Below are 25,726 nucleotides of genomic sequence, written 5' to 3' on the forward strand. Positions count from 1 at the left end.
TGCAAACAATAGTGGTGTGAGCAACATCCATGCCATGTAGTCCTTGCAACTAGAAACCCTTGAAAAGTAGCACCTTAATGGTTGGCTACTTTTGACGAAGCACTCCAAAAGAGGGCATGTAGCACGTTATAGAATTTTGAACTCTCTACAAGAACTCCTTGTCAGAGTCCATATTGACAGGGACATATTGTTTGCTTGACTTCATCACAATTAATAAGAGTAACTATATTAAGAATTGGATATTGGATCCTCCTACCAAATACAAAGCCATAGCAATAAGGATGAATAAGTCTAGGGAGCAGATGTTTAATTCCCCATGCCAAGGCCTTTGAAATAAACTTGTAGGCATTATTGAGCATTATCAAGGGCCACCAATAACTTAGCCAATTCCTTCTGGTAGCCTTGGGGATCTCCTTGATCAGGACCCTATTGATAAAGGTTGAAACTTCTCTATTCTCTCTTAACCAATTTAGTTGCTAGCATAGGTCTTTAGCTAGAAGAGACCACCCCCCCAAAACATTTAATAAAACTCAATAGGGAGCTCATCCAGGCAAGAGTTGTGTCATGCTTCATCTTATTGGCTACAAATTGCAGCTCTTCTACAAAGATTGGTCTATCAAATAGGAGTCTCTTCTCAAGAGGGACTTGAATATGAACATATCTAAAGAAGCTCCTTAGGCTTGTTCTTAACAACACAACTAGCTTATGGCGTGGAGGTGGAGAGATCGGCATCGAATGCTTCAAGCAAGTGCAGCATCATGAGTAAAGCACGTTCCACCTTCATGTTCAATGGATACCACAATCCCTCTCTTATGTTTGCATCATACCAAAAAAAGACCAAAAAAAAAAGAGAAGAAGAAGAAAAGAAAACAAGGCCCTCATATTGGCAGGTTTAGCTTTAATCTTGTAATCGAGACTTCATCCAATCTTCCATCACTATACAATCTGCATCCATGGATGCCCATACACCTTAAAAGATCAGGTGCGCAGAAAAGAGGTCGGATGGAGCTCGGAAGGCCCTTTCCCATGGAGCTGCGCGACAGTCTAGGCGTCACGGGCCACAATGGTGGAGTTTTCCAACGCGTCAGAGCTGGCCATGACGTTCCTTCTAGTCGGAGATGGATAAGACAAGCCGCAAATTTCTCTGGCTGCTTTCTTCAGTCATACAGTGGAAATGCTAGAGTGACCTGCAAATGCAAGCAGGACTCACCGACGCTTGCTGAATCGTCGAGCTCTCCTGAAGCGAGTCCAAGGTGTTGCTCCTTTTGCAACCTGCCAAATTCAAGCAGTTACGTTCATCTTAATTGTTCAGGAGAAAAAGAGGTTGTAGCAGCCAATCCTGCATTTACAAGTGATCTCATCGTTTCTAATTAAGGTCAAAGATAGAGTAGGAAACATGCCAAAGCAGCCGAGGAGCAGACTTCTATAACTTGCAAGAGCCTCAATGGAGGAAAATCTTACAAAAGACAGCCCTTGAAAATAGGTACCTATTTCACATACACGTGTCTGAGCTGGTAATACGCCCATTTGACCTTCCATAAGATGGTGGCAAGGCGTTTACTTCAACAGCTTTCTACTGTTCATGTACCAAGGATCAACAGGAGGCATATTCCTAGTGTTCATCCAATGGGGATTAACAACAAGCTATACCAATGCAAAGATGTGTGCATCTGGTGTGGTGCAGTAGACATTCTGGTGGATCAACATGCATGATTTACATGAACTTGTTCGAATGTCTGGTTCTTTATGGGGCTTTGTCCAGCGTACAGTATCTGTATGCCACTGTTTGAACATCTCTTAAAGTCTTGCTAGACGATCTGAAACCTAAAAGTTGGAGAATTATCATGACCAAAGTCGCGCTAGGGGTGTGTGAGATACTAATGAAGGTCATGACGTGGGCGCCTACCTTCCAGTTTTGCTTGCATGGCCCGCTTAATGGCAGTATTGATTTGGGCAACTTGGCCATTTGCATAATCCTTGAGGAAAAGGGCAGCTAGTTGCTTGTGACCTATATTAGGTCTTAGTACCTACCTTTTAGGCCATTTAGTTCTTCATCAGTTGAGGCCATCGTACAAGACGTCACATTTGGCATTTGACGGTTTCAAAGATTGACTATTTTACAATTGTATGACACTTGGGATGAGAATTTGATTATGATCGTCCTCTTTCTTTTTCTTCCCTCTTCGAGAGCACGTGGTTTGGGAACATGGCACACATGCCTAGCTTTTGGTGGTAGAAACTTTCAATGGCTCCAAACAACTTCATTTTAGTCCAGGCAGTTCTAAATAACTGCGTTCTCATCAACAACAGCAGCCCCAGATGGATGCATGACCATTCAGGCTTGTGTTTCTCATTCTAAACAAGCTGGTTTCAGCAAGAAGCAGCCCTGAAAATTTGTGTTTTGCATGTAGTAGTGGAAGAAGATCTCAAACTTTGTTTTTGGAAGCAGCATTAATAATTAGTTCTAGATTTGTCTCGAAAACAGTAATCAGCTCCAGCCCAAAACTTTGTAGTCTCATGAGTTGGTCTCACTGGAATTTTATGTTTGCTAGTAGGATATAGTGTTCGGTCCTCTTCTTCTTATGAGCTTCAATGTATAGGATCTCAAAGCTTGCCTCACTCTCATGTCAAGACCTCTGAAGGATTGGTGTGGTTTCTTCTATTTGGAAGTTGGCCTTGCTTCATTTGCTGCCCAGAGTGCTGCTGATGATGGAGATAAAGCACAGTGGAGGCCAATTTTTGTGATGGGTGTAAAACTGTAAGGTGACAAAAGCAAAGCAATACTGAACTGGAAAAAGCATAGGCATCATAGTCAAAGAACATCATCCACTGCCGTTCATACTATGCTACTGCCAAAATCATATTGAACTTTCCAGCCAATATAATTAAGTCATAACTGACAAAAAATGAATCATCATTGCTGTTAGAATCACATGGGATACATCCATAAACTCTAAACAAAAAGTGTTTTGACTAAACAACCATAGTAAAGCATAAACTAAGCATAAATCATGGCTCAACTATCAATGGCATCTGAAAACACGCTATTGTCCATGAAAACTAGCTGAATACCATTGATTGTGATGATCATCCACTGAAAAACAACAATTAATAAATAGTCTCTAATGATTATAATTTGATGCAAATGTATAGTTTCAAAGCCATGGTAAAAAACCATTTCCATTTTTGTATTAATTGTAGTGTCTAGTACACTAAATAGTGACACCTTGGCAAATATACTATCAATAAACAATACCTTGGATGTATGTTGAATACATCCAAGATCCACTATACACTAGAGCTATCTATCACTAGAAGAGCGGAACTGCTACCTTCCCCTTGAGCATTTGGCAATGCTTTGGACCCTTGCTTTGTTGAACTTGATTGAGCCCAATCCAAAATCAGCTTTGATTAAAAAGCATCGAGATAAAGCTGCAACAACTAGGAGTGATCTGCCAAGTCACTCTCTTCCATCCACTAAGTATCCAGTGGTGAGTAAGTATGAAACTTCACCAAGTATCTCCTGGAAACTTCACCTTTGATATTTTTCGCTTTGTGTCAAAATTTGCTTAAATACCAAGATCTAATCTAGCTCCTTAACCTTTGGTTGAATTTCAATAGATATATTCTTTCACACATCACCATGAAAAGGCCTTAAGAGACTAATATGAAAGGCATTATGTATCTATTAGTGTGGAGGCAATTTCAACCTTTAAGCAATATCACTAATTATTGTGAGGATTGTGGATTTTTAATGCTTAGCTTTGTGGCATGCGAGGTGCACATGTGAAGTGCAAAGTCAGCTAAGTGATTGTGAATACCTTGGTGATTCAAGTGACCAGTGGTGCGTAACATTGGTAGAAGTCGTACAAAGATATGCCGGACAGGTACCTGTGGGTGTCTATTGTGAGGTTGAGTCTAAGTCATTAATTGGGCCATTAAATGTGTAGTGGCGACATTGGGACTAGACATTAATTATTTAATTAATGCTAGTCTTAAGCTAATTAATATGAGGGACACGTGAATGTCTAGTGGGGGGGCCAGAGGGGGGGGGGGTTAGCACAATTAATGTGAATGGGCACTATTCAATTCTTGGGTAGGTCAAATGGTTATTTTGAATGGGTAGTTCTTGGGGAAGGCCAAATGATTAATTAATTAATTTTAAGAAATTAAAAATCTAAGAATTAATTAATTAAAGCTGAAAATTATTTTTGGAAAGCTACCAAGTAGCAAAATAGGTTACTACTTATCAGAACTTGCTATGCAAATTGGAGGAGGGCGGTTTGGGGGCTGGTTGAGGGTTATTCTAGCATTCGGAGGTTGAGGGAGAGAAAGGAGGCTGATCGTGCAGTTCGATAGGACAAGGGCAGTAGGTTTCGTTGTTTGTCTTGGTGAGAGGCAGTGGTAGAAGAGGAGGGCTCACTAGTCACTCCGAGGTTTTATCTCCTTTTTGAAGTTGTTGGTGCCATCAGAGCTACCGATCAAAAGATACTCCTTTTAGCTAATTTTCTCTCTTGTGTATCGATCTGCCCTTAGCAGTTCTCAACCAATTCGAGCTTGGGGTGAATAGTAGTTGTAGAAATTGCTATTGAAACTCTAAAATATACAGCAAAAATCAGGGTTTCCACAGCCACCTCAGGATCCATGCCAAATTTCAGATGACTTAGAACTTGGAGTAGTTGTTCATGGCAAGATATTTGCAGTTGAACCAAGGGTTAGTCCATTTTAAAATTATTGTGGCTTGCATGCAAGAGATTGTGACCCAATTTGTGCGTGGATTGTTGTACCATCGAGGGGCAAATTGTGCCCAAGCAGTGCTGGTCATTTATGACAGTCCATTGTATTGTATTTGAAGATAGATGAGCCTATATCTCTTTGTACTTCAAATTAGAGCAATACAATTAAAGAAATATTACAAGGGGTGTTGTTGTTTGGGCTTACTAGGTGTTTTGTTGCCCAAAATTAAGTGGTAAAGTGTATATTTCTAGATTTGTGTATTTAATGTCTCCAAGGATGAGGAGAAGAAAAAGCCCTACAAGTCCAAGAAGAAAGAAAAGGGAAAGAAACCCTCAGAGGGTACTCAAAAAATTGAGGCCAAGAATCTACACAATGCAATAATCAGGGCCATGTCTAGGTTGAATGCGACCTAAATTAGTGGTGGTGTGACATTTATAATATGGCCACTCATAACATGGACTACTGCCAGTACAATGGCCACTATTAGATGGTTTGCCCAGAGGATGGCAAGGTACTGGAGCATCCTAATCTGGCCAATGGAATCCCATGTGAGCCAATTAGACATAGATGCTCGTAGTATCTTACACAAATCAAGAGTATCAACAACCCAGCGGTGGCCGTGGCACCCATAGTAGGGGAGGAAGAGGCCGAAAATTTTCGATCATTTTCTAAATATTGTTTTTTTTTGTATATAGGAAGGATACTAAAGATCGAAGTGTTTCGAAGCTCAGGTTTATGATGCCCAGAAACAGCAAGGGCAAGGCTTGGCAGCCATGCTCGAAGCCAACACAGTGGAAATCATGGAGCTACTGAAGTCGGATGTCAACATAGTAACCCAGTCCGGAAGAACTTACAAGGAAGTAGCATTACAACCCATAGGTCCTTTATGGGCAAAATAGGAGAGAGTCCATCACCAAGTGGTCAAATGGACAACAGGCGAAGACCAAGCTGCGATGAAATATACACCATTGAGCTCTGGTCCAAAGATTTAACCTGGAGGATGGTCAAGAAGTTGAGGCGTGGGGAAGAATCCTTTGCAACAAAATGATGGTTGGGGTGATAAAGCCCCAAAAGGAATGTATGGAAGCCGCATTGTGATACACTCTCAGTAGTATAGCTGATAGTAGGAGGCACAAATCTTGCTAGTTCACGGATTACAACCAGGTGTGAAGATAAATCCGCACCTAAGTTCAGGATGGAATCAACACAACCAGAGAACGGCCATAGGCTTGGAAACTACAAAGCCTAAGATGCAACAAGAGAATGGTTGGGAAGCACCAACCCCAAAGCAATAGAAAAAAAAGCAAGTTGCAAAGGAGGCTCCGCAACCTAGTGGAGTTAAGCATCCAATTGTTCACCCTAGTATTGACGAAGATAAGCATCTAGAGGTTTATCCTAGTAAATAGAAAAGTTATACACTAGAAGTTCATCCCAGTAAGGAGCAGAAAAATAATCTATATGATAACACTAGAGAAAAACATGGTAAGATCTTGGAAGCTAATTTTGGAGGCAGTAGGAGCTAAAAATTCTGATCCCATAGAAGTGGAAGGAAATCGGCCAAAAGTTTCAACTATTCCGTGCTTATCTAAAGAACCAATCGGATGGAGGCTAGTTAATATCATTGTTCCATTAGGAGATCTTTTAAATCTTATACTAGCTTTCAAGGACCACCTATTGAAGATTATCTAGTCAAATTGACCAATGTTACTAGAGCCTCAAGTAGCAGGTATGATTGCAAATGCTCCAAATGTCATAGTTTGGAGAATCCAGCAGGAGCTAGTACCACCAGGCCCATTATTTGATCCAACAATTTCGGTGCAATGACAAAATCATTCAAAATTTCTTGCTCGATAGCAGATCTAGTGTCAACATCAAACTAGTCCCATTCCTAATAAGAATGGCAAATCAAGGGTGAGATCACTTGTTATCATATGCTCTGTGCTTTTGGAAATTGTTACAATTCAATTCTTATTTTCTTTAGTCGTTTTGAATATGGAGTATGCAAGCAAAGATTACCACATGTTGCTGGGAAGGCCTTGGCTTTGCCAAGCAAGAGTAACCCATAATTGGGATAAAGACAAACTCACTATCCATAGTAATCAACACAAAGTTACGATATTTTTTAAAAATGTTTCCTCTCTCTCACTGTAGTGCAGATTGGCTATGGCAAAAACAGTCAACATGGTGAAAGGATTGAGTGATGATGAGAAAGAGGAGTTTCTAAAGGTCAATGTAAAATTACAACCATGGTGCCTAATTATTAATGTTTTGCAAATCAATGAGTAATATGGGTAGCCGCAAAGTCTGCCGAATAAACCCCTAGAGAAGGAGGAGGACGGCCACAATCTGAAGAGTTCCAAAACTTAGAACCCAGACTCTGTGAAAGATGATGATGACATTGAAGAGATTTTCAAAGCTGAGATAACAAAAGTATTGAGACGAGAGAGAATTTGAAGCTTAGATGCAGAAGGTCACAAGAGTGAAGGAGGATGAATTGGCTACAGTGTTTCTAGGTCCCAGAGGGGACGAAATCGGTGAAAATTAGTGCTCAATTGGAGCGAGGATTCTAGGAGCAACTCATCAATTTACTAAATGAGTTCAAAGATGTGTTTACTTCGGATAACTCAGAAATGAAAGGACTGGATCTGAGATTCTACTAGCACCGCATTTTCTTAAAGCCAAATGTTGTTCGAGTCCGGATGCAAAGATACCAAATGAATCTACACATGGCCAAACAAGTCAAAGAAGAATTGGACTGACTACTACAAGTTGGCTTCATAGCCCTAGTAGATCGAGCCGACTGGATCTCACCAATTGTCACTATCCCCAAAAAGAACAAGAAGTTGCGGATTTGTGTTGGCTATAGGAAGCTCAATGCCACCACCATTCCGAATCTATTTCCTATTTCCTACTTAGACAATATTCTAGATGAGATGGCTGGTCACAAGGTGTATTCTTTTCCAGATGGATTCAGTGGCTATAACCAGGTTTGACTTGCCTCGAAAGATTAGTCTAAAACAACTTTCATTACAGCATGGGGTGTTTATGTGTGCATGGTGATGTGGTTTGGTCTAAAGAACACTTCGGATTCTTTTCAAAGGGACATGTAGGAGATATTTGGGCCCTATCTAAGTGATTTGATGAGAGTTTGTTTAGATGAATTCAATGTCTTTGGGACAGTCATGCTCCACTCAATGCATCGGAGATGCTGAGAGGTAAAGTTTGAATCCTTTAAAATGTGTATTTGCTATTGGAGGTGTTTCGCTAGGCCACATTATTTCCAAAGATGGCATTGCTGTTGACCCCATGAAGGTTGAGCTATAATGCACGCCGTAGTGTCGGATTCACCATTCGTAGTTCTCCAATTCTTGGGATAAATTCGATGGCATAGACGTTACCTACGGCTTTTGACGCATTTAGCCATCCCCTTGAATCAGTTGGCACATGTAAAAAAGCTATTTTTTAGTTGAATGAAGAGGCAAACCTAGCATTTTGGCACCTCAGGCTGTTATTATCCCGAGTCCCCATAGTGATTTCCCTAGATTGAAAAAAACACTTTCATGTCTTTGTTGATGCTTTTCCGTTGAGGGAGATCTTGTAAATCTGATATCTTGTATCCATACCTACGGTCCCGGGTTGTGGAATCCTTTTTATCCTATCAAGTCAGGTTGTCTATACCTACGGTCCCGGATTGTGGGATTTTCCATATCTTGTTAAGTTATCATTGTACCTTGTGTCCCTACGTGGGATTATCTTGAAATCAAAATTTTTGTAACAAATCTTGCACCTAGTCTAGTCTCTCGAGCATAGTCTAGTGCTCCCATAATAGCCATTACGGGCCAGTTATCCGGAGTGCTACAAAGAGTAGTTTTAGCAATAGAGCAATCTGTCGTTTTGGAGGAAACTATGGTCATTTTGCTACTAATGTGACCATCTAGAAAATCCAATAGGCCGAATTGTCGCAGCCAACTATGCATGGCAATGCACATAGGTGGGTCCGGTATTGCGATTCTTGCCAAAGGATGGGCCAACCTGACGCTAGAGACTACTTGCTACTCCAACCAATCCTAGCCTTGGAGCCCTTTCAAAAATGGGGTCTTGGCTTTGTTGGTCCTTCTTCCTAGCGATGCACTAAAAGCAAGTACATCTTGACAACAACAGACTATTGTACAAAATGGATGGAAGCATGGGCTCTCTCGGACAACACTGTCAAATTGGCTGCCAAATGCTTATTCAAAGATATCTTCATCTAGTTTCTGGTACTTCCATTGAATTGGTCAAAGATCGAGATATGCATTTTGTTAATAAGGCCATCAAGGAATTGACTTTATTTTTTCTCATCGCGCATAAGAAGTCATCACCCTATTATCCACAAGCTAATGGGTTAGTGGAATCCACAAACAAAGTGCTTTGTAAAATTTAACTAAATTGACAGATCAAAATCGAAAAGACTAGGATACCAAGCTTCTGGCTGCATTATGAGCGTAGCATCCTTCCTTCAAGGTCATTACTAGAATGACACCTTACAAATTGGCATTTATTCTAAAAGCCATTACACCTCTAGAGTGTGTAGTACCCAGTCTATGGATCGCGGTACAAGGGCAGCTCATCTCAAAGGAATCTCTTCCCTTTGAGATGGGAGCCCTTGCCTAGCTAGAAGAAGACTAGATTTGCAGTGCTTATATCTTATCTGAAGTCCAAGCGTGGCAAAAGCATCAAGTCGATAAGCTTTCCAAGGAACAACTCTTCTAGAAGGGCCAACTTGTCTCGGTCTCCAAGAGTTGGCAAGCTCCTGGGTAAGCTCTAATTTCAATGGAGCGATTCCTTTTGGGAGTCCCATGATTCCGATACTAACTCTTTCTACCTAACTAACTTATAGGGAAAGCTACTACCAAAACTTGTCAATGGATTCCGATTGTGCCATTATCATGTTGACGGTTTCCAGCGTCCGTTTCTTGTCGACCTGGAATCCCCTCCATCTTTACTTCCAAATTCCAAACATTTCATCTTGTTGGTTGCCCCTGACTTGGATCCAATAGTCACCAGTCACAGTGATGTGGCATTCATTTATGAACCCTACTCATTTGACGATACCCCAGACAGTGGCATCGTATCTTGGAAAGCTCATCTTCATCATGACCTTTTATGGCCTATTCTGTTGACATAGCGAACATGCATTGGCCACATCACATTTGCATTAACTCAACGATCTTTTAAGAAGGATTCTTCTACTCATCACCCTTATTTGTTACCTTACACTTGTGATCATCGCCTTGCTTCGCTGATCTTCTTTAACTTCTTTTGTGTTCCTTGTGTATTCACCTTCTTGGTCCTCGCTTCCATGGCTACCTTGCGCCTTACAATCGAGGAAGTTTATGATCAATCTTTATCTTCTTCCTTGTCAGAATGGAATGGGCTTGCTTATTGAACCTGCAAATGATAGTCCGTATTCCATCATTCCTTGTAGGTATCCTAGGAAGATCAAGTTTATCATACTTGACCTTTTGACAGACAATGCATGTGTATACAAACTGATCTATATCATGTCTCAAAGCTGGCCAATATAAGAAGTGCTCCATTGCCTTCATTGTAGCATCAATCCCTCTTTGCCCTACATAAGGAGGAGCATGACTTTCTATTATTTACTTTTGGCCCCAATTGCTTTGTGACACATAACTGGATATGTATCAGAAAAAAACCATAACTAAATACATAATGCTCATGCGTCTGGCCACTACAAAGCTAATAAAAAACATTAGCGAGGTCCGAAACAACAACATATTGATCTTTCATAGTATCCAACTCAATGTGATAGACCATACTAATTGCTGAAATCTGAGGCTTCCTTGATAGGGCATTAGCTACCACATTTTTTTGCCTTCAATATGCGGGATCTAAAAAGAGAAACATTGAGAGGAAGTTTGCCCATCGCATATGCTTCTTAGATAACTTTGCTTGAGTCAAAAAGTAACGCAATGTCTGATGATTTGTCTGTGATGACAGATGTGCAAGGATCGTGATACAATGCAGAGTTTGAGTAGAGAGAGTGAGCAGAAAAGAGTGAGAGCACGACACTCAATGTGTGGGTACAATGCCTTGTACCACTCTAGGTTTTTATATATATATATATATATATATATATAAAGTATAAGTGTAAGGGTGCATGCACGCCTGAACATTGTAAAAGGTACGATGAGCCTTTATTCCCAACAACCTCCTACCTAAAGACAAGGTGCCTGAAGGTAGAGAAAAGAATCAGCTAAGTCTATGTATGTACAAAGCTGAAATACACATACACTATCCAACCCCCATCATCTGGTGGCTGGCGGAAATGAGCAAACTGCTCAGCTGGAAAACCCTTCGGGAAAAGGTCTATAAGATTATCATCTGTATATACCTTGACAAGCTCAATGCTCTTGTTGTCAAGTACATCCTTGATAAAACCATACTTCATCTGTATGTGCTTTGTCTTTGCGTGAAAGATGGGATTCTGTGCTAGCATGATAGCACTTTGATTGTCACAATGGAGGATAGGAATCTTTGTAATACCAAGCTCTCGCACTAGACGGGAAAGCCATAAAGCCTCTTTGCATGCCTCAGTGGCAGCTAAATACTTTGCCTTTGTAGTAGACAATGCAACACACTCTTCAAGCTTGGATATCCAAGAGACTGTTCCCCTTGTGAACATGAACACATATCGTGAAGTAGACTTCCTGCGTTCTTTATGACCAATATAGTCTGTATCTATGAAGCTTGCAATAGATAACCTTTGCTTACCAAAGTAGATACACAAATCCTTTGTGCCCTTAAGGTATCTCATGATATCCTTTATTACTTCTCAATGCTTTTTACCAGGATATGCCATGTATCTATTAAGCACTCCACCGCAAATGTAATGTTAGGACGCGTAGTAACCATAGCATACATCAAGCTACCAATACCCCTTTGTAGCAAAACCCTCAGGTTGTTGCATATAGATCTCCTCATGCAGATCACCATGTAAGAAGGTTGTCTTGACATCCATCTGTATGAGTTCCATATCTTCAGATGCAACCAAGTCCAAAATGGTTCGCAAAGTAGTCATTTTGACTATAGGAGAAAAGATTTCATCAAAATCAATTCCATGTTCTTGCTTATACCCTTTAGCAACTAGTCGTGCCTTGTACTTTGGCAAAGAACTAGAAGCGACTTTCATTTTGTAAACCCATTTGCTTGGTAGTACTTTTTGCCCTTCAGGCAAATGCACCAAATCCCAAGTGCCATTTTTCATGAGAGATTCCATCTCTAAGAGCATTGCCTTATGCTATTTCTTGCTGTCTTTTCTGTTCATTGCTTCCTGAAAGTATGAGGCTCACCACAATCTGTCAACATGACATAATCAGCCACATAATTGACACCAGAAACAAACCTATCTGTGTGTCTTTGCACTCTGCTTGACCTATGGACCCAATGGTCAAGATTTACTAGCTGTTCAGCTTGCAAATCTGCATTAACAACTTACTATTCTGCAAGTTTAGCATGCTGTACAGCTGGTTTTGGTTGTTCCAAAGGCATCTGTTCTTGCTGAATTTGTGGTACATCATGGGCAAGATCTTTCAGCATTATTCCCTACATTTTCAAGGACATTTACAGTAGGTATTTGTTGCTGTCTAGTAGGCATTCTTTGCTGTCCTATCGGTACATCCTTCCGGAATACAACCCTTCTGACTTCTTTTGTCTTTTTTTGAGGTGTTCGTGCATGCGATCTTCTTGAAAGATAACATCATTGTTGCGTACTACTTTTCTTTTCTCAGGATTCTATAATCGATATCCCATTTCACCTTCATCACCATATCCTAGGAAAATACATTTATAGGACTTTGGCTCAAGTTTGTTGTGTTCTTCCTTGCTAATATACACAAACGCTTTATAGCCAAACATTCTCAAGTGAGCATACGAAGGTGGCTTGCCCAACCATGCTTCTTGAGGGATCACCCACCCACCCCTTCCCCCCCTCCCCCCCCCCCCCCCCCCCAAAAAAAAAAGACCTAATTGGTAATCGATTAATCAAGTGTACGGTTGTCATAATAGCCTTTACCCAAAATCCATGAGGTAAAGTTGTGCACAACGGAAGAAGGAACACAAACATAGAGAGAGAGAGAGTAGAGAATGAAGGAAGAAATACTGCATTGATTGAAATGTATGCTGAATACAAAGATGTGGATTGATCAGTCTCTACATGCAGCCCAAAGCGTCAGTGAGAGCACCAGATCAAGCTGAAATGAGTGGCAGCACCAATGTCGAAGAGGAACGGGAGCAGGGTGTGCTGTAACCTATAGAAGAGAGAGTGAGTAAATAATGACTGGGGGTTAGCTATATATAGCCCCATCTCCCCAAAGCTCGCCGACCTGTTGGTGGCCAGCAAAACTAGCCGACTAGGCCCAAAAAATGGCATGACTTGCACAAAAACGTCCTAAAAGGGCTATTGGCCACCCGAGAAAAAAATATAGCCAAACACACATACTAAATAAATTGACAGAGCTCCTTTGTCTCTTGCCAGACTTTGACAAGAGCTCACAATGAGGAGATGATAGCCTGACATGCTAAATAAGGCAGACTAACACCCCCTCTCAGATCTTGGGAGGGTCTGAATGTGAGAAGTGGTGGAACAATGGAAGTGTAAACATAAGCTATAATAAACTATTGAAACACAAGACAAAAGAGAAAGGGAAAGAAAGAACACAATACAAATGAGAACTCAGATGTATGCTCGGGAAATGGAATCCATATATTAGACACAAGACTGTCGCATACAACAGTGAGTCACTGGCTGCGTGGGCACCGGCACCGGCTCCTCTCTCCATGGGACCTCCAGGTGGTGAACTGACCAATTGAGGAGGAGCACATAATAAATAGACATGAATAATGTCATAAAATATGTCAGGTTGGCCAACAATAAATGCCCAATATGACCATAAAATGACACAATAAAAAATACTTAAATAGCCTAAATAATATGTCCAAGCTTTTGCACCTCAGACTCACACATGAGCTGATATATCTGCTAACACCCTCTCTCAGATCATGGGTGATGTGATACAATACAATGGTACGATGAGAATGAATCAGAAACCATGCAACATAGAACCACCAAGTCGAACCATGGATACCCAAGCAATGGGTAATCAAGCCACCACCAAGGTGTCTTAGAGAGAACTTGATGTCGATGTTAATCGTACCAGCTCCTGAAAATAGAGAAGATCTTAGCAGCTCTCAATATCTGTCAACAATGCCTCTGAAGGTAGCACACATGACCATCCTGTCACCAATGCCGCAGTGCATAAATGACCATGGATTCCCCTTCTTTGGCCAGGATGTCAAAGTGCCCCCTTATGTGAGCTCCAGACGAAAGCCACCCACTCTCTTTCAAAGAACCGGCCCATCATGAACCTGGATGTCAATCCTAGCTCTAGGATTTGTACCTGCCAGCAGACTGTGGTCCATGCGTCAGGGACGTCCCTCTTTGGATCCTATGCATTTGTATAGAAATATAGATGAGGCATGGTTGCTCCATCTCACAACCCTCTCACACTCCCTCTCTGGCACTGGAGAGTCGTGAGGATCTCATCACCACCACTAGAAAGCAACTGAGGAAGGGGCTTCCAAGCCCTTCCTACGATCCAAAAAAGAGGATCCCATCCATGCCTTGGACTTCGCCTGGGCCGAAGGATCTAAGTTGGAATCAGAGGCAGATGATGACTCGTCGGAGGAGTCCGCATCCCCCTTCGTCTTCTGCTTCTTGTTCTTCCGGGAAGCCGCTAACTCTTTGCAGTCCTTCTTGCCACAATGATAACATTGGGCCTTTATCACTGCACTCCACGTGTAATAATCAGGTCCATGAAGCTTGTCATCAGTGGATGTGCATGGAGGAGCCATTTGTAGAGGATTTAGAAGAGGAGTAGAGAAAAGAAGGTATTTGGAGAGGGAACACAGCCAAAACACGAGAACAGACTGCAAAAAACAAGAGTTAAATCAGTCAAAAACTGCTAAATATAGCAAAAATGGCCTGAAAATACACTCGCCCAACTAGGAAGGAGTCAAGAACACCAAAATGCAGGCTGAGTACTGCCACAAATAGGCTGAAAAACTGTCATAGCAGTCTCAAAATTGAAAGCGCAGAGGAGTTGTAGACAGCAAGCGATGGCAAATCTGCAGAAAACGTAGGTAAAACAGGTTGCCTGTATGGAGCAGCAGTCACCTGATCAGCAAGGGTGAAAATAGTCCTGAAATCAGCAAGAAAACACAGTAGGAGCACAAATCCTGAAATTTGATACTATGTTAGAAGTGGTGTAGCAATGGAAGCGTAAGCATAAGTTGTAATAAACTGTTGAAACACAAGACAAAAGAGAAAGGGAAAGAAAGAACACAATATAGATGAGAACTCAGATGTATGCTCGGGAGATGGAATCCATATATCAGACACGAGACTACCGCATACAACAGTGAGTCACTGGCTACATGGGCACCGGCATCGGCTCCTCTCTCCATGGGACCTCCAGGTGGTGAACTGACCAATCGAGGAGGAGGAGCCCAGAATAAATAGGCATGAATAATGCCATAAAATATGTCAGGTCGGCCGGCATTTAATGCTGGCCAGGCAGCAATAAATGCCCGATATGACCATAAAATGACACAATAAAAAATACCTAAATAGCCTAAATCATATGTCCAAGCCTCTATAGCTCAAACTCACACGAGTTGACATATCTGCTAACACTGAAGACCTAACAATCTCATGTGATGAAGCAAAGAAGCTTGGGGCAAAGGCTTCGTGAAGAGATTAGCCGCATTGTTTGCCGTGGGACAATAGGCCACCACCAGCTCCAAATCCACGATTTACTCTCGAACGTAGTGGTACTAAACCTCAATGTGCTTCGTGCGAGCATGAAGCACAGGGTTCTTAGCCAGAGTAAGGGCACTCTGGTTGTCCACGCGAAGCTCCGTAGGTCTTGTTTGTGGAAAGCCAATCTCCGCCAACATGTGATGGAGCCATCCATAGCGGTCGAACATAAAGCTTGATACTCAGCCTCGATAGAAGAAAGAGCCACAATAGGCTACTTCTTACTGCTCCAAGAGATGGCTCCCAAGCTAAGGGGTATAGAGGCTGTGTTATTATGCGATCAGCCGGAGACCTCTCACACTGTGTACAAAACTGAATTGACTGTGACCAAAAACAGGCACCTATAAATAGGCTGAAAGTGGGGCTGTCAGAGAGCAAAAAGTAGGCAGACGGGGGCAGGTAGGCCATACTGCCATGTGGCAGTTGGACCTGCCCTGGTCAGACCAGCAGGCACTGCCCTGCTGCCCAGTGATCCTGCTTGTCTGCCCGCTCACATGTGCTGCCCTGCCTTGCCCGTCATTGGGTCCTACCTGTGCTGCCTTGTCTGCCCTGCCTGTTCAGGAGGTGCTTGCTAACAGGTTAAGGCCTTGATCCTTTGATCGGCATGGTGGTTTTCCCTCTTGAGGCCAAGCTTTGGGCATCACTTTGGTGCTACCACGATGGTTGTTTCTTATACAGCTCTTTTAGTTGAGTTGCTTGTAGAGCTAGATATTGATTGCACTAGAGACAGTTATTTGGTCATTCCATGGTGGGTCCATGATATCTCTTGGTTGAGCCCTTGATCCTTTGACCAGCATGGAGGCTTTCCTTTGGAGGCCAAGCCTTGGGAATCTCTTTGATGCTACCATGATGGTTGCTTCTTTGACATAACTCTTCTAGCTGAATTACTTCTTCATCATCAAGTTCTCGACACCACACAGTCAATGTCTGCTCCTCCTTCAGCATCGACATCCATAGTTTGAGAGGGCATTGCTTTCCCCACTTGTACATATAGGTTTTGGCATTGTCTTCTTGTCTTCGACATCAACATCCCTTAGCTATTGTATCTACCATTTTGCTTTGTATACATCATTTCATTACATTATTCGTTCATGTGATAGGGCACTTGGGCAAGTGAACAATTCCCCCATGCGGGCACTGTCTAAGTGGCACTCTTTTGTATTCACATTGTTTGCATATTTTGGGTGCTTTAGTTGGGATGAAGACTTATGAAAGTATGCATCCTTCCAAGGTGAAAACCCATGCATTGTGTAGCATGATCCCCTTTTACATCGAGCAGAACACGTTTTGGGTGCTCTGGTTGGGATGAAGACTTAAAGAAAGTAAGCATCCTTTCAAGTTGAAAACCCATGCATTGTGTAGCATGATCCCTTTTACTTCATTGTGTAGCACTCCATTGCTCACCTAGGATCTTGAGCAAGTATCACACTATATCTCTCCACTCTCTTTGGCCTCACTTCTTGGGCCTGAGGGGGTGTGTTGAGCAACCAAAATGTGCCTCATTAATTATGATATTTTTCTGGCATTCTTTGGCTCATTAAGACAACTCGACAAAAGGCATTTTAACCATTTTATACAACACTCTAGTTAGTTGTACGACACTTGATAATCTTTTGGCTCCAACATGTTTTGTAGAAGGGACTTAGTGTGCACACCACTCTTCATCCCTTTTGCATTCTTGTTTATCCCTTTACCACCCTTTTATCTTCTACAATCGTCATCGCCATCATCTAACCTTGTCTTACTGACGCCAGCTTGCACATGGCTGCTACAGCTGCATTTTGCTGCAGGCTCTTCATCAATGGCATCTGCTGCCGTTCATGGTTATCCAGCCCTGCTGCAGCTGCCATGACACATTCCTAGCTTCATCTCTATCACCAAATAGTAGGTGATCGGATTTCTAGCATGTGCAACTTGATTTCCTGCTGGGCAACCTGATTTGATTTGCATTTTCAGAGGGAACTAATGTGTTTGCTGTCACTATTATCAGCCTGTTCTGCATTTTGGTCTTCCAAGTTCCAACAGTTTGTGATCAGTCTTTTGCAGCATCTTCTTGATATTTTCAGTCATTTGCATCTCTGACTGCCCCTTGGCTGCTGATGAACATCACCCTTAGCAATTGCTTGCTCCATCTATCCAATTTTGGTGGTATTGCTGCACTCGAGATCCATACATGGAGTATGCCACTCTTTCCCCCTCTCCCTTAGCCCGCTCCCACAAGAGTCAGTGATTTCTGGGAATCTCTGCTCCTTGAGCATTTCATTTGTATCTTTTTGTGCTCATTAATGTTGGCATTCATTCATTTATTGATTTCTGCTTGTTTGCACTTTTTGTGTTTTTGTGCCACTCTTTCCCCCTCTCCCTTAGCCCGCTCCCACAAGAGTCAGTGATTTCTGGGAATCTCTGCTCCTTGAGCATTTCATTTGTATCTTTTTGTGCTCATTAATGTTGGCATTCATTCATTTATTGATTTCTGCTTGTTTGCACTTTTTGTGTTTTTGTGCTTTTGTCTGCGTTTATTGTGTTTTGATCATATTTGTACATTTTGTGTTTTCTCCAAGCGAACCCTAGCATATCTTCACAAGTATGCCGTTCTTATTTTTGCCCTCTCCCTTTGCTTTCCTCATGTGAGGAGGAGACTTGGTGTAAAGCAACCCATTGTAGTTGCCTTGGATACTATAGAGCACACCTCAGATAGACCTATGGACCACTACGAGGAGTCTCCTTTGGACAGAGTCATGGAGGGCTGCAAAGTGCATAGGCCATGGCCCCGGTCCACACTCTTGCTAAGGTATCATCGAAAGGTATAGAAGATACCAACACATCATTGAGCTGTCCAATGATGATGCTTTATCCTATCTATGTTCAATACATCCATGAGGGAAATCAATGAATGATAATGATCTTCTTCTTCTTCCCTATCTTGTCTTATTAGTTCCACACCCATCAAATTTACCATATCTAGTAGATGAATTTGACCCCTACCTTCATTTTTCCTAGTTATCTATTGTTCTTAGCTATATATTTTTCTTTTTTCTCACGTTTTCTTTATTCTACTCGGGGTGGATGATAGTTCCTTGAGCTTTAGATGTATCTATCTTTTCTCATGCGCTGATTTTAGCCTCTTGTAGATATTAATCTCTCTCTCTCTCTCTCTCTCTCTCTCTCTCTCAGTGAACCATGGTAAAACCATGGTGATGGTGTTAAGACTACACCACAGTGGGTTAGGTGATAAGCACCTAAACTCACATATGGATAGGAGGAGTTGGAGTACGTAGATTTCTACATGTGTCAAAAGATGACGTACCAGCGAGACAATAGGGTGTGCGGGGAGGAACACGGAGTGAACTCGGCAAACATGTAGAAGAGAAGAGAACAGAGAAGAAACTTTGATGAATGGAAGGATGAAGTTTTGAATCATGGAGTGAATGTGATGCAAGGGAACAAGGGTGCCGTAGCACAAGGAAGATGATGATGACAGCCATGAACCACGAACCGCAATGTCCTCCTGAAGGGGTGTGAGGGTAGTGGAGAGGTTGGAGAGGAGAGGTGACGGACTGAATGAATCATCTGGAAGCTTCTTCACATCCCCAAACCCGCCCCCCCCGCCCTCAAAGAGAGGTCACACACCTCTCTTGTCATTTCCGGAAATACGCCCCTCCTCCCCTCAATCTCTTCCTCCACTCAAGGAGAGGCGGTGAATCTTGCATAGGAGAGTGTGAGAACTCTATCACTCGTACACGCGTCTTCGAGTATGGCCCCGAAGCGTAGTTCCACAAAGATGGCCGGAAACCCTGCAAGCGTGGATGGAGGTTCGAAACAAGGTGGCACCGCAACCGCGAACGGTTCATCAGGCATCAATACCACTGGAATCACGGCTTCACTCCAAACCCAGGTTGCTCTATCATTAAATTATAGGTTATAATTATCACGGTGAAGAATCATATTCACATGCATCACATTAATTGCATGTTTGATAATTTCCTAGGTATGAACTTGGTTGTGCTGTATGTAACAAGCAAGATAATTTCGGTCGTAAGATGTCATCATAATAGGTGGAATTGATTAGAAATCGCATTGTAAAGTACCAAAAATTCTTGCATAAAGTGCATTGCTCCTTGCACAAGTTCCTGCTTAAAATGCATTTCAGAGGACATTGAAAGAAACAAAGTGCATGTCCGTATTGCAAGAAGGATTCTAAGGTATATGTAATAATCTGCTGAAGAGATCAAAGTGCAGCTAGGCTCATACAATGATCACATAAAGTTAGATCATTCAAGAAGACTATAGATCGTGCAAATAATTACATAAAGAATAATGTTAAGGTTGCATGCATAGAAATACCTTCGCATGTGTGGCATAAAATATCATGTGGATTATATCAAAATTGTAAGTATTGAAATAAAGGCATGACATTACGTTGCGTGCCTTAAAGTTGTTGGGAAAATTCAACGTTGTTTGTAACTTACCAAATGGGACTGAGATCCATGAATCCCATGACAAAGTCCTCGGTGACTTCAAGAGGGATATGTAAAAGCTTAAGCGCCTGTGAGTATTATTAAGAGGGCTTAAGAAGATTATACTTAAGTCGGAGTAGGAACTGTTCTAAACAGAACCATCTTGACCAACCATGGCCAAGGGGATAGACACTCTTGATCAATTAAGATCAAAGATAAAGGTACATAGCTACCCCAAAGGATCTAGGAGATAACCAGCAAGTTGACCAACCGAGGACGACGGGGTTGTCCATGACCTATTTTTACCAGGAAACCTAAGGTAAGGATAATTAAGGTCGGCAGGGTACAAACGCTAACCCGAAGATAAAAGGGAAACAAGCAACCTAGCTTGCCAAGCCCTTGGAATCTCGCCAAGTCGCGAACGATCCAGGATCGAATGCTGGGAGCATTCGGGAAGAAGAAATCACACCTTAGCAGTTGGTCGTACAAACGGCCTCCGAAATGATCGTGATTGTACACTTAGGTACATTGTTTAAATTTCCTTGCTCAAGGAACTTATTCAAGGCAAAACACTTAATGCTTCAGGTTAAAAGCTTGGAGGGAGAGGTAGATTTAGTTACCTCCGACTGTCTGCCTGGCCCCAAATAATTCCTCAAGAAATGAACGTCTACCCTACGGCCTAGGTTGCCTTTCCACACTCAAGCGTGGGTCATCATAATCGAAAATAGGTATTGTGCATCCAGTCCTTTTTATTCTAATACCATGGTTAACATGCACATGCAAAAGTGGATGATCCTAAAGTGCTCAAACATAATTTTCAATCAAAAACATGTGGTGCATAACCAGGCTTTCTAATGCATTTACTAATCCGTTGCGGCGATGTAAGGATAGCACCAAGACTTGGAGAGTGATCAACAACAATCGTTCTGCTGTAAACAGGTACAAATTGCGGGTGGAAGGCTGGGAACAGGCGCCAGACTGTAGATGCAAGGGACAGCTGAGACTGCAATGTCCTCCGCGAAAAGGGTGTGGGCAGCAAGCTGAAAACACCTGAAACTTGCAAAAATGAGATTTTGGTGCAGCGGAAGAAGAAGAGAAGTGGATGCCGAATGCGCCATCGGTCTTTGCCTTCATTGGAGTGGAGGATCTTTGCCACTGTTTGAGTAGATCTAGCTCTGATACCAGGTCAAAAGATGACGTATCAGCGAGACAGTAGGGTATGTGGGGAGGAACACGGAGTGAACTCGGCAAACATGGAGAAGAGAAGAGAAGAGAGAAGAAACTTTGATGAATGGAAGGATGAAGTTCTGAATCATGGAGTGAATGTGATGCAAGGGAACAAGGGTGCCGTAGCACAAGGAAGATGATGATGACAGCCACAAACCACGAACCGCAATGTCCTCTTGAAGGGGTGTGAGGGTAGTGGAAAGGTTGGAGAGGAGAGATGACGGACTGAATGAATCAGCCGTGAGGAATGAATGAGAGAGTGGCCTATAAGTAGACACAATTAGTCTAGGATGGCGCCCCTTTTTGGGGCTGCAAACCCTAAACGCAAAACACAGAAACGCAAAAACGCAAATTGCGGATGAAGGGTTTCTCAACAACATGTACTTGGGAGTATTGTTTATAAGCCCTACCTTCTCTATGAGAGATGCAGTGGACACTAGACTAACTCGAGGATGCATAGCACTAGGTGGGCTAGAGAGGATGTGCTCATGGCTACAATTTCAGGAGCCTTGTACTAAGATGTGGCTCTTTGATACATTGGTTACGTTCACACTACTCTATGAAGTGTAGGTATAGGAGCTTGGACTTGGATCTTTGTAGCTAATCAAGTTGCACATATGATGGGTGGAGATTGATGGAGCAACCACTTGTATCCATGATCTCTAGCTTGATCAGATGTAAGGCCTTGGTCCCACATGTGGTCATCAAAGCTGAGCTAGCGCCCACACCGATTGTAGTAGAGGCTCTCACTCGATCAATCACATATGTACATATCCTATGGGATCTACCTAGACACAGATATGTACAACTTGCTCTCTTGAATCTTCTGGACAGTTTGCCAAAGAGGGTGACACTTCTTGTTGGTATGTACAAATGTTAGATTGGTTTGAGCTACATGGCTTTAGCATGGACAGGCTATCCCCCTTCCAGTATTCCCTTGATGCACCATCTCTTACTTTGAGCCGCTCAGAGATTAGCAAGATTACTTGGTTGGACCTCACTCAGCTAGACATCAAGAGGACATGGATGTGAAGAAATACCCTACGCAGAAACATAAATAAAAGTGTACGACAAAGCATAAACTCAAAAAAACACACTTAGGGTTAGCGTAACTTAGAGACAATGAACACAGTGGAATCTGAATGAATGACTGAATGCTGAATATGCAATGCTCATGCAACAAACAAAGTATGCAGGAATGGAAACTGTACCTTGAACTCTCATGTCTTGAGGACAAAGGCAAATGTGCTGAGCGGGAGAGTGTGTTGTACTCTTGATGGATCTCGGAACGTAGTGAAGGTAGCCTCCGAGAGTCGAACACCAACAAATATAGTTGTGGAAGCCGGATTATATGTAGAGGAGAGAGAATATGCAACAAACACAAATACCTAGAGGTGTGACTGGTTTGGGCAGCAGTAGAAGGATATAAACATAGACTCTAGGTGTCGGTGGGATGATAGGCGGCAGCAAAAAGTGCAAATGCAGATGGGAATAGGGTTGCCCTGATCAGGAAGAGCCTCCAAGATGTCAAATGCAGCCATAGGGATATTGCCAAGCAAGGAGTAATGGTAGCCAAGCTGGAATGATGTTGCCAAGTTGAGGAAGATATTGCCAATTGGCAAACGCAGCTTTGGAGATGGACTGGATCAGTTGGCATTGCATAGCAAGGTGGAGGCAGCAAAATAGGTGCTAGTGGATGGGCACAAGGTTGGGGCAGCTTCGTTTGAGATGTTCTCTGCGAATGGGGTGTGGGTAGCAAAGTTCTAGCACTAGCACGAGATTGAGGCTGAATGGAGGATAGCTTGCCTATTTATGGAACGTTTCAGGTCCTCATACCTTGCACTATTTTAAACCTCTCGAATCGTGCACCATTTTAGGGTTTTAATTAATTAAGCATTTTTGGGACTATTTAAATGGCTAATTTAGCATGTAATGCTTATGTTAACTAAACACCCCTCTTAGGCCCAAAAATTGAGCCGAAAAGGAAGGCCAAGCCAAACTTTGAGTATTTTTGTTTTTATGTGGTTTTACCCCAAGGCGTCCCATCCTAAAGTAATTAGTGCATTAGACAAAGGGTGTACGGTGGTTGCTCAGTGGCCTACCAAGACTACAGAGGAAATGGTTATCTTACCAAGGGAGTCCAAGTGGTCACCCTCGAGAGGCTAGGGCGTTGGATAAAGGGTGCATGTTGGCTACCCAGTAGCCTACCAACTTGTGCAAAGGCGGATGGAACCAGAGTGAACTTTTCTTTTTCTTTTTGTTTTTTCTGGTTGAGAATAATTGTTTCAAAAGGGGAGGCGGCGGTCGATTAAGTGACTGGACGAGAGACAAGAAACAAGTAGGCAATTCCAAAGGCTTTCACAAAATAAATAGGGATACGAGCAAAGGAGCGCTAATGCCAACTATGTTAGCTTGAGCTAGAGACAGAGGAGCACTACATATGACACTGCCCAGCATACTATGAGATCTGAGGTCGATTCCATTGCTTGTTTAGAGGCGATTTTGGCCCCTAGCTAGAGTCATGGATTTCCCTAATGAGCGGTGCCTTGACCCTTCCTCCTTGAGATACGGCGACTCGGAGACACCCTTCTCAAGACTACAGTAGTTAAATGACAATGGACATTGATGCCTTACTATACTAATTGCTCAAGCTGTCTAGCTGAGATGATCTCCAGACGTCGTCAACTTAGGCATAGACATTAGTGACACTTCCATATGTAGATATGGGAGATCATTGCTCGGGCTAGAGCTAGGCCCTCTACACCTATCAGCTAGAGCTCTTTATTGTATGTTAGCTTATAGCTTTTTTGTATTGTTCATTACATTTTTCATTTAATGTTCTCTTCAGATAGTTGTATGGACATGTAGATGATTGTAACTCATGGTATCATAGGTCACTTTGGCCTTTTGTAGAGGTTAATATATCATTTCATTTCTACAACAAGGACTGCAGCCAACCGACCAGTGGCCCCACCATGAGGAGTCACCTTGGATAGAGCTACAGAGAGAGGCAGAGCTTGCTGCCCACACCCCTGCAGGAGACATCACCTACAGATACAGTGGATACTACAGTGCCACCAGGGAGCCATACCTTGCCGCTGCAGCCTCTCCATGCTAGATAGGCCCATGTGGGACATCTTAGGATGACCACGCTCCATGACCTGTTCCATACTGCACTTGAAGTGCATCTAGATTGTATCGAGTTTGTATACCATTTTGTACCTACTCACCTAGTTTACTATAACACTAGATAGTAGCTTTACTGGGACTTGGAAAACTTCCTAGACATTTGTATGTAACCTTTTGGTCTCATAGGCCAACTTGGCCTTTTCTAGACGCTAATATAACTTTCTTTCTTTCTTCTCTCTCTCTTTTTCTTGTTCATTAGAATTGGTGCCGAGAAAGGAGGGAACAAAGGGGGTGAAAATTTACACCCGAGAGTCTGCATCACTATGCGAAATATATTTTGCCTTTTAGATGACAGCACAGAAGTTCAACAAAGGTCTCCTTTATTTTCCATTCCCCATTCCTTCATAGCACACTTTGGTTAGAGATTTGAATAAATTGGTCGTTATTCACATTTTTTGTTTCTCTTTTGTTCTAGATGGTGCTCAAGTAAAGCTGCAAATGCATATTCTAAAATGACCAACGATAATTCTGTACACATTTTCCTTTTTCTTTTGTTCTAGATGGTGGTCAAGCAAAGTTGCCAATGCTTATTCTGAAATGATGATTAGGTTTCATTTCTTTAATGTTGATTCTATAAACTTATTCATGTTATTCATTCATGAAACAGGAAGAAAAAAGTCAATGATGATTCTGTTCTGCTGGTGGAAAAGATTGGAAATGAGGTAACTCGCAAGTAAGTCACTTGTGAATTTGATGATTATAAAATTTTGAATTTTAAATTCTTTAGAATGCTCTACAGGTGGTTTGGATCCATGCCAAGAGAATGAAAAGTATATGCTGGTTTGCTCAAAGAAAGTCATGAAGCATGTGACAAGGGGAATTTAGCTCCTTTTAGATGTTTTTTGTTTATTTTGGCAAAATCAAGCAGGGCTAATTGGATTATAAGGGCAAAGGCAAAGAAATACATTGGCTCAACAACATAGTTGGTGATTAAAGTTTACATCATGTGAATGCAAGCCTCTTAGATTGGTATGGTTAATGGGGAAAAGAAGCCGAGGTAGGGGATTGTACCATCAGAGGTTGTGATCTTGTAGTGTGATAAATAAGATATGTTAACCTGAGGTGTGGAGAAGCAATTACCATAGTTTGTGCCGATGCTAAGTTAAGGGCCATCCATCTGTTTATTATTACTAATGGAATGATGCCATGGCTGCCATAGGCAAGGTTTCGGTGCCTCCAAATATTCGGGCAGTCAACCAAAATCGTTTCTGTATGCTTTGGGACACTATTGCAAGAA

General features: G+C 42.2%; 1 protein-coding gene across 8 annotated transcripts in view; it reads left to right on the forward strand.

The window, feature by feature from the left end:
• The first annotated feature begins 696 nt into the window (after nt 1-696).
• RUS5 (root UVB sensitive protein (Protein of unknown function, DUF647)) overlaps nt 697-25,726 on the forward strand; it is a 218,744-nt gene continuing 193,714 nt past the window's right edge. For 4 of the 8 annotated variants that reach the window (XR_015693315.1, XR_015693314.1, XM_087694117.1 and 1 more), the window contains exons 1-2: nt 697-1,253; nt 25,097-25,162. Coding sequence is in view for 6 of the 8 variants with exons in the window: in XM_087694117.1 (XP_087550243.1) it covers nt 790-1,253; nt 25,097-25,162 (530 nt within the window). In the remaining 2 variants the exon portion in view is untranslated. The remainder of the gene's footprint in view (nt 1,254-25,096; nt 25,163-25,726) is intronic. The other 4 variants (XM_087694116.1, XM_087694114.1, XM_087694115.1 and 1 more) reach the window with 4 other exon arrangements.

Source organism: Lygodium microphyllum, chromosome 15 (genome assembly GCF_053477565.2).
Source record: "Lygodium microphyllum isolate KBCC chromosome 15, Lygodium_microphyllum_v1.1.10, whole genome shotgun sequence".
Classification (NCBI taxonomy): Eukaryota; Viridiplantae; Streptophyta; class Polypodiopsida; order Schizaeales; family Lygodiaceae; genus Lygodium; species Lygodium microphyllum.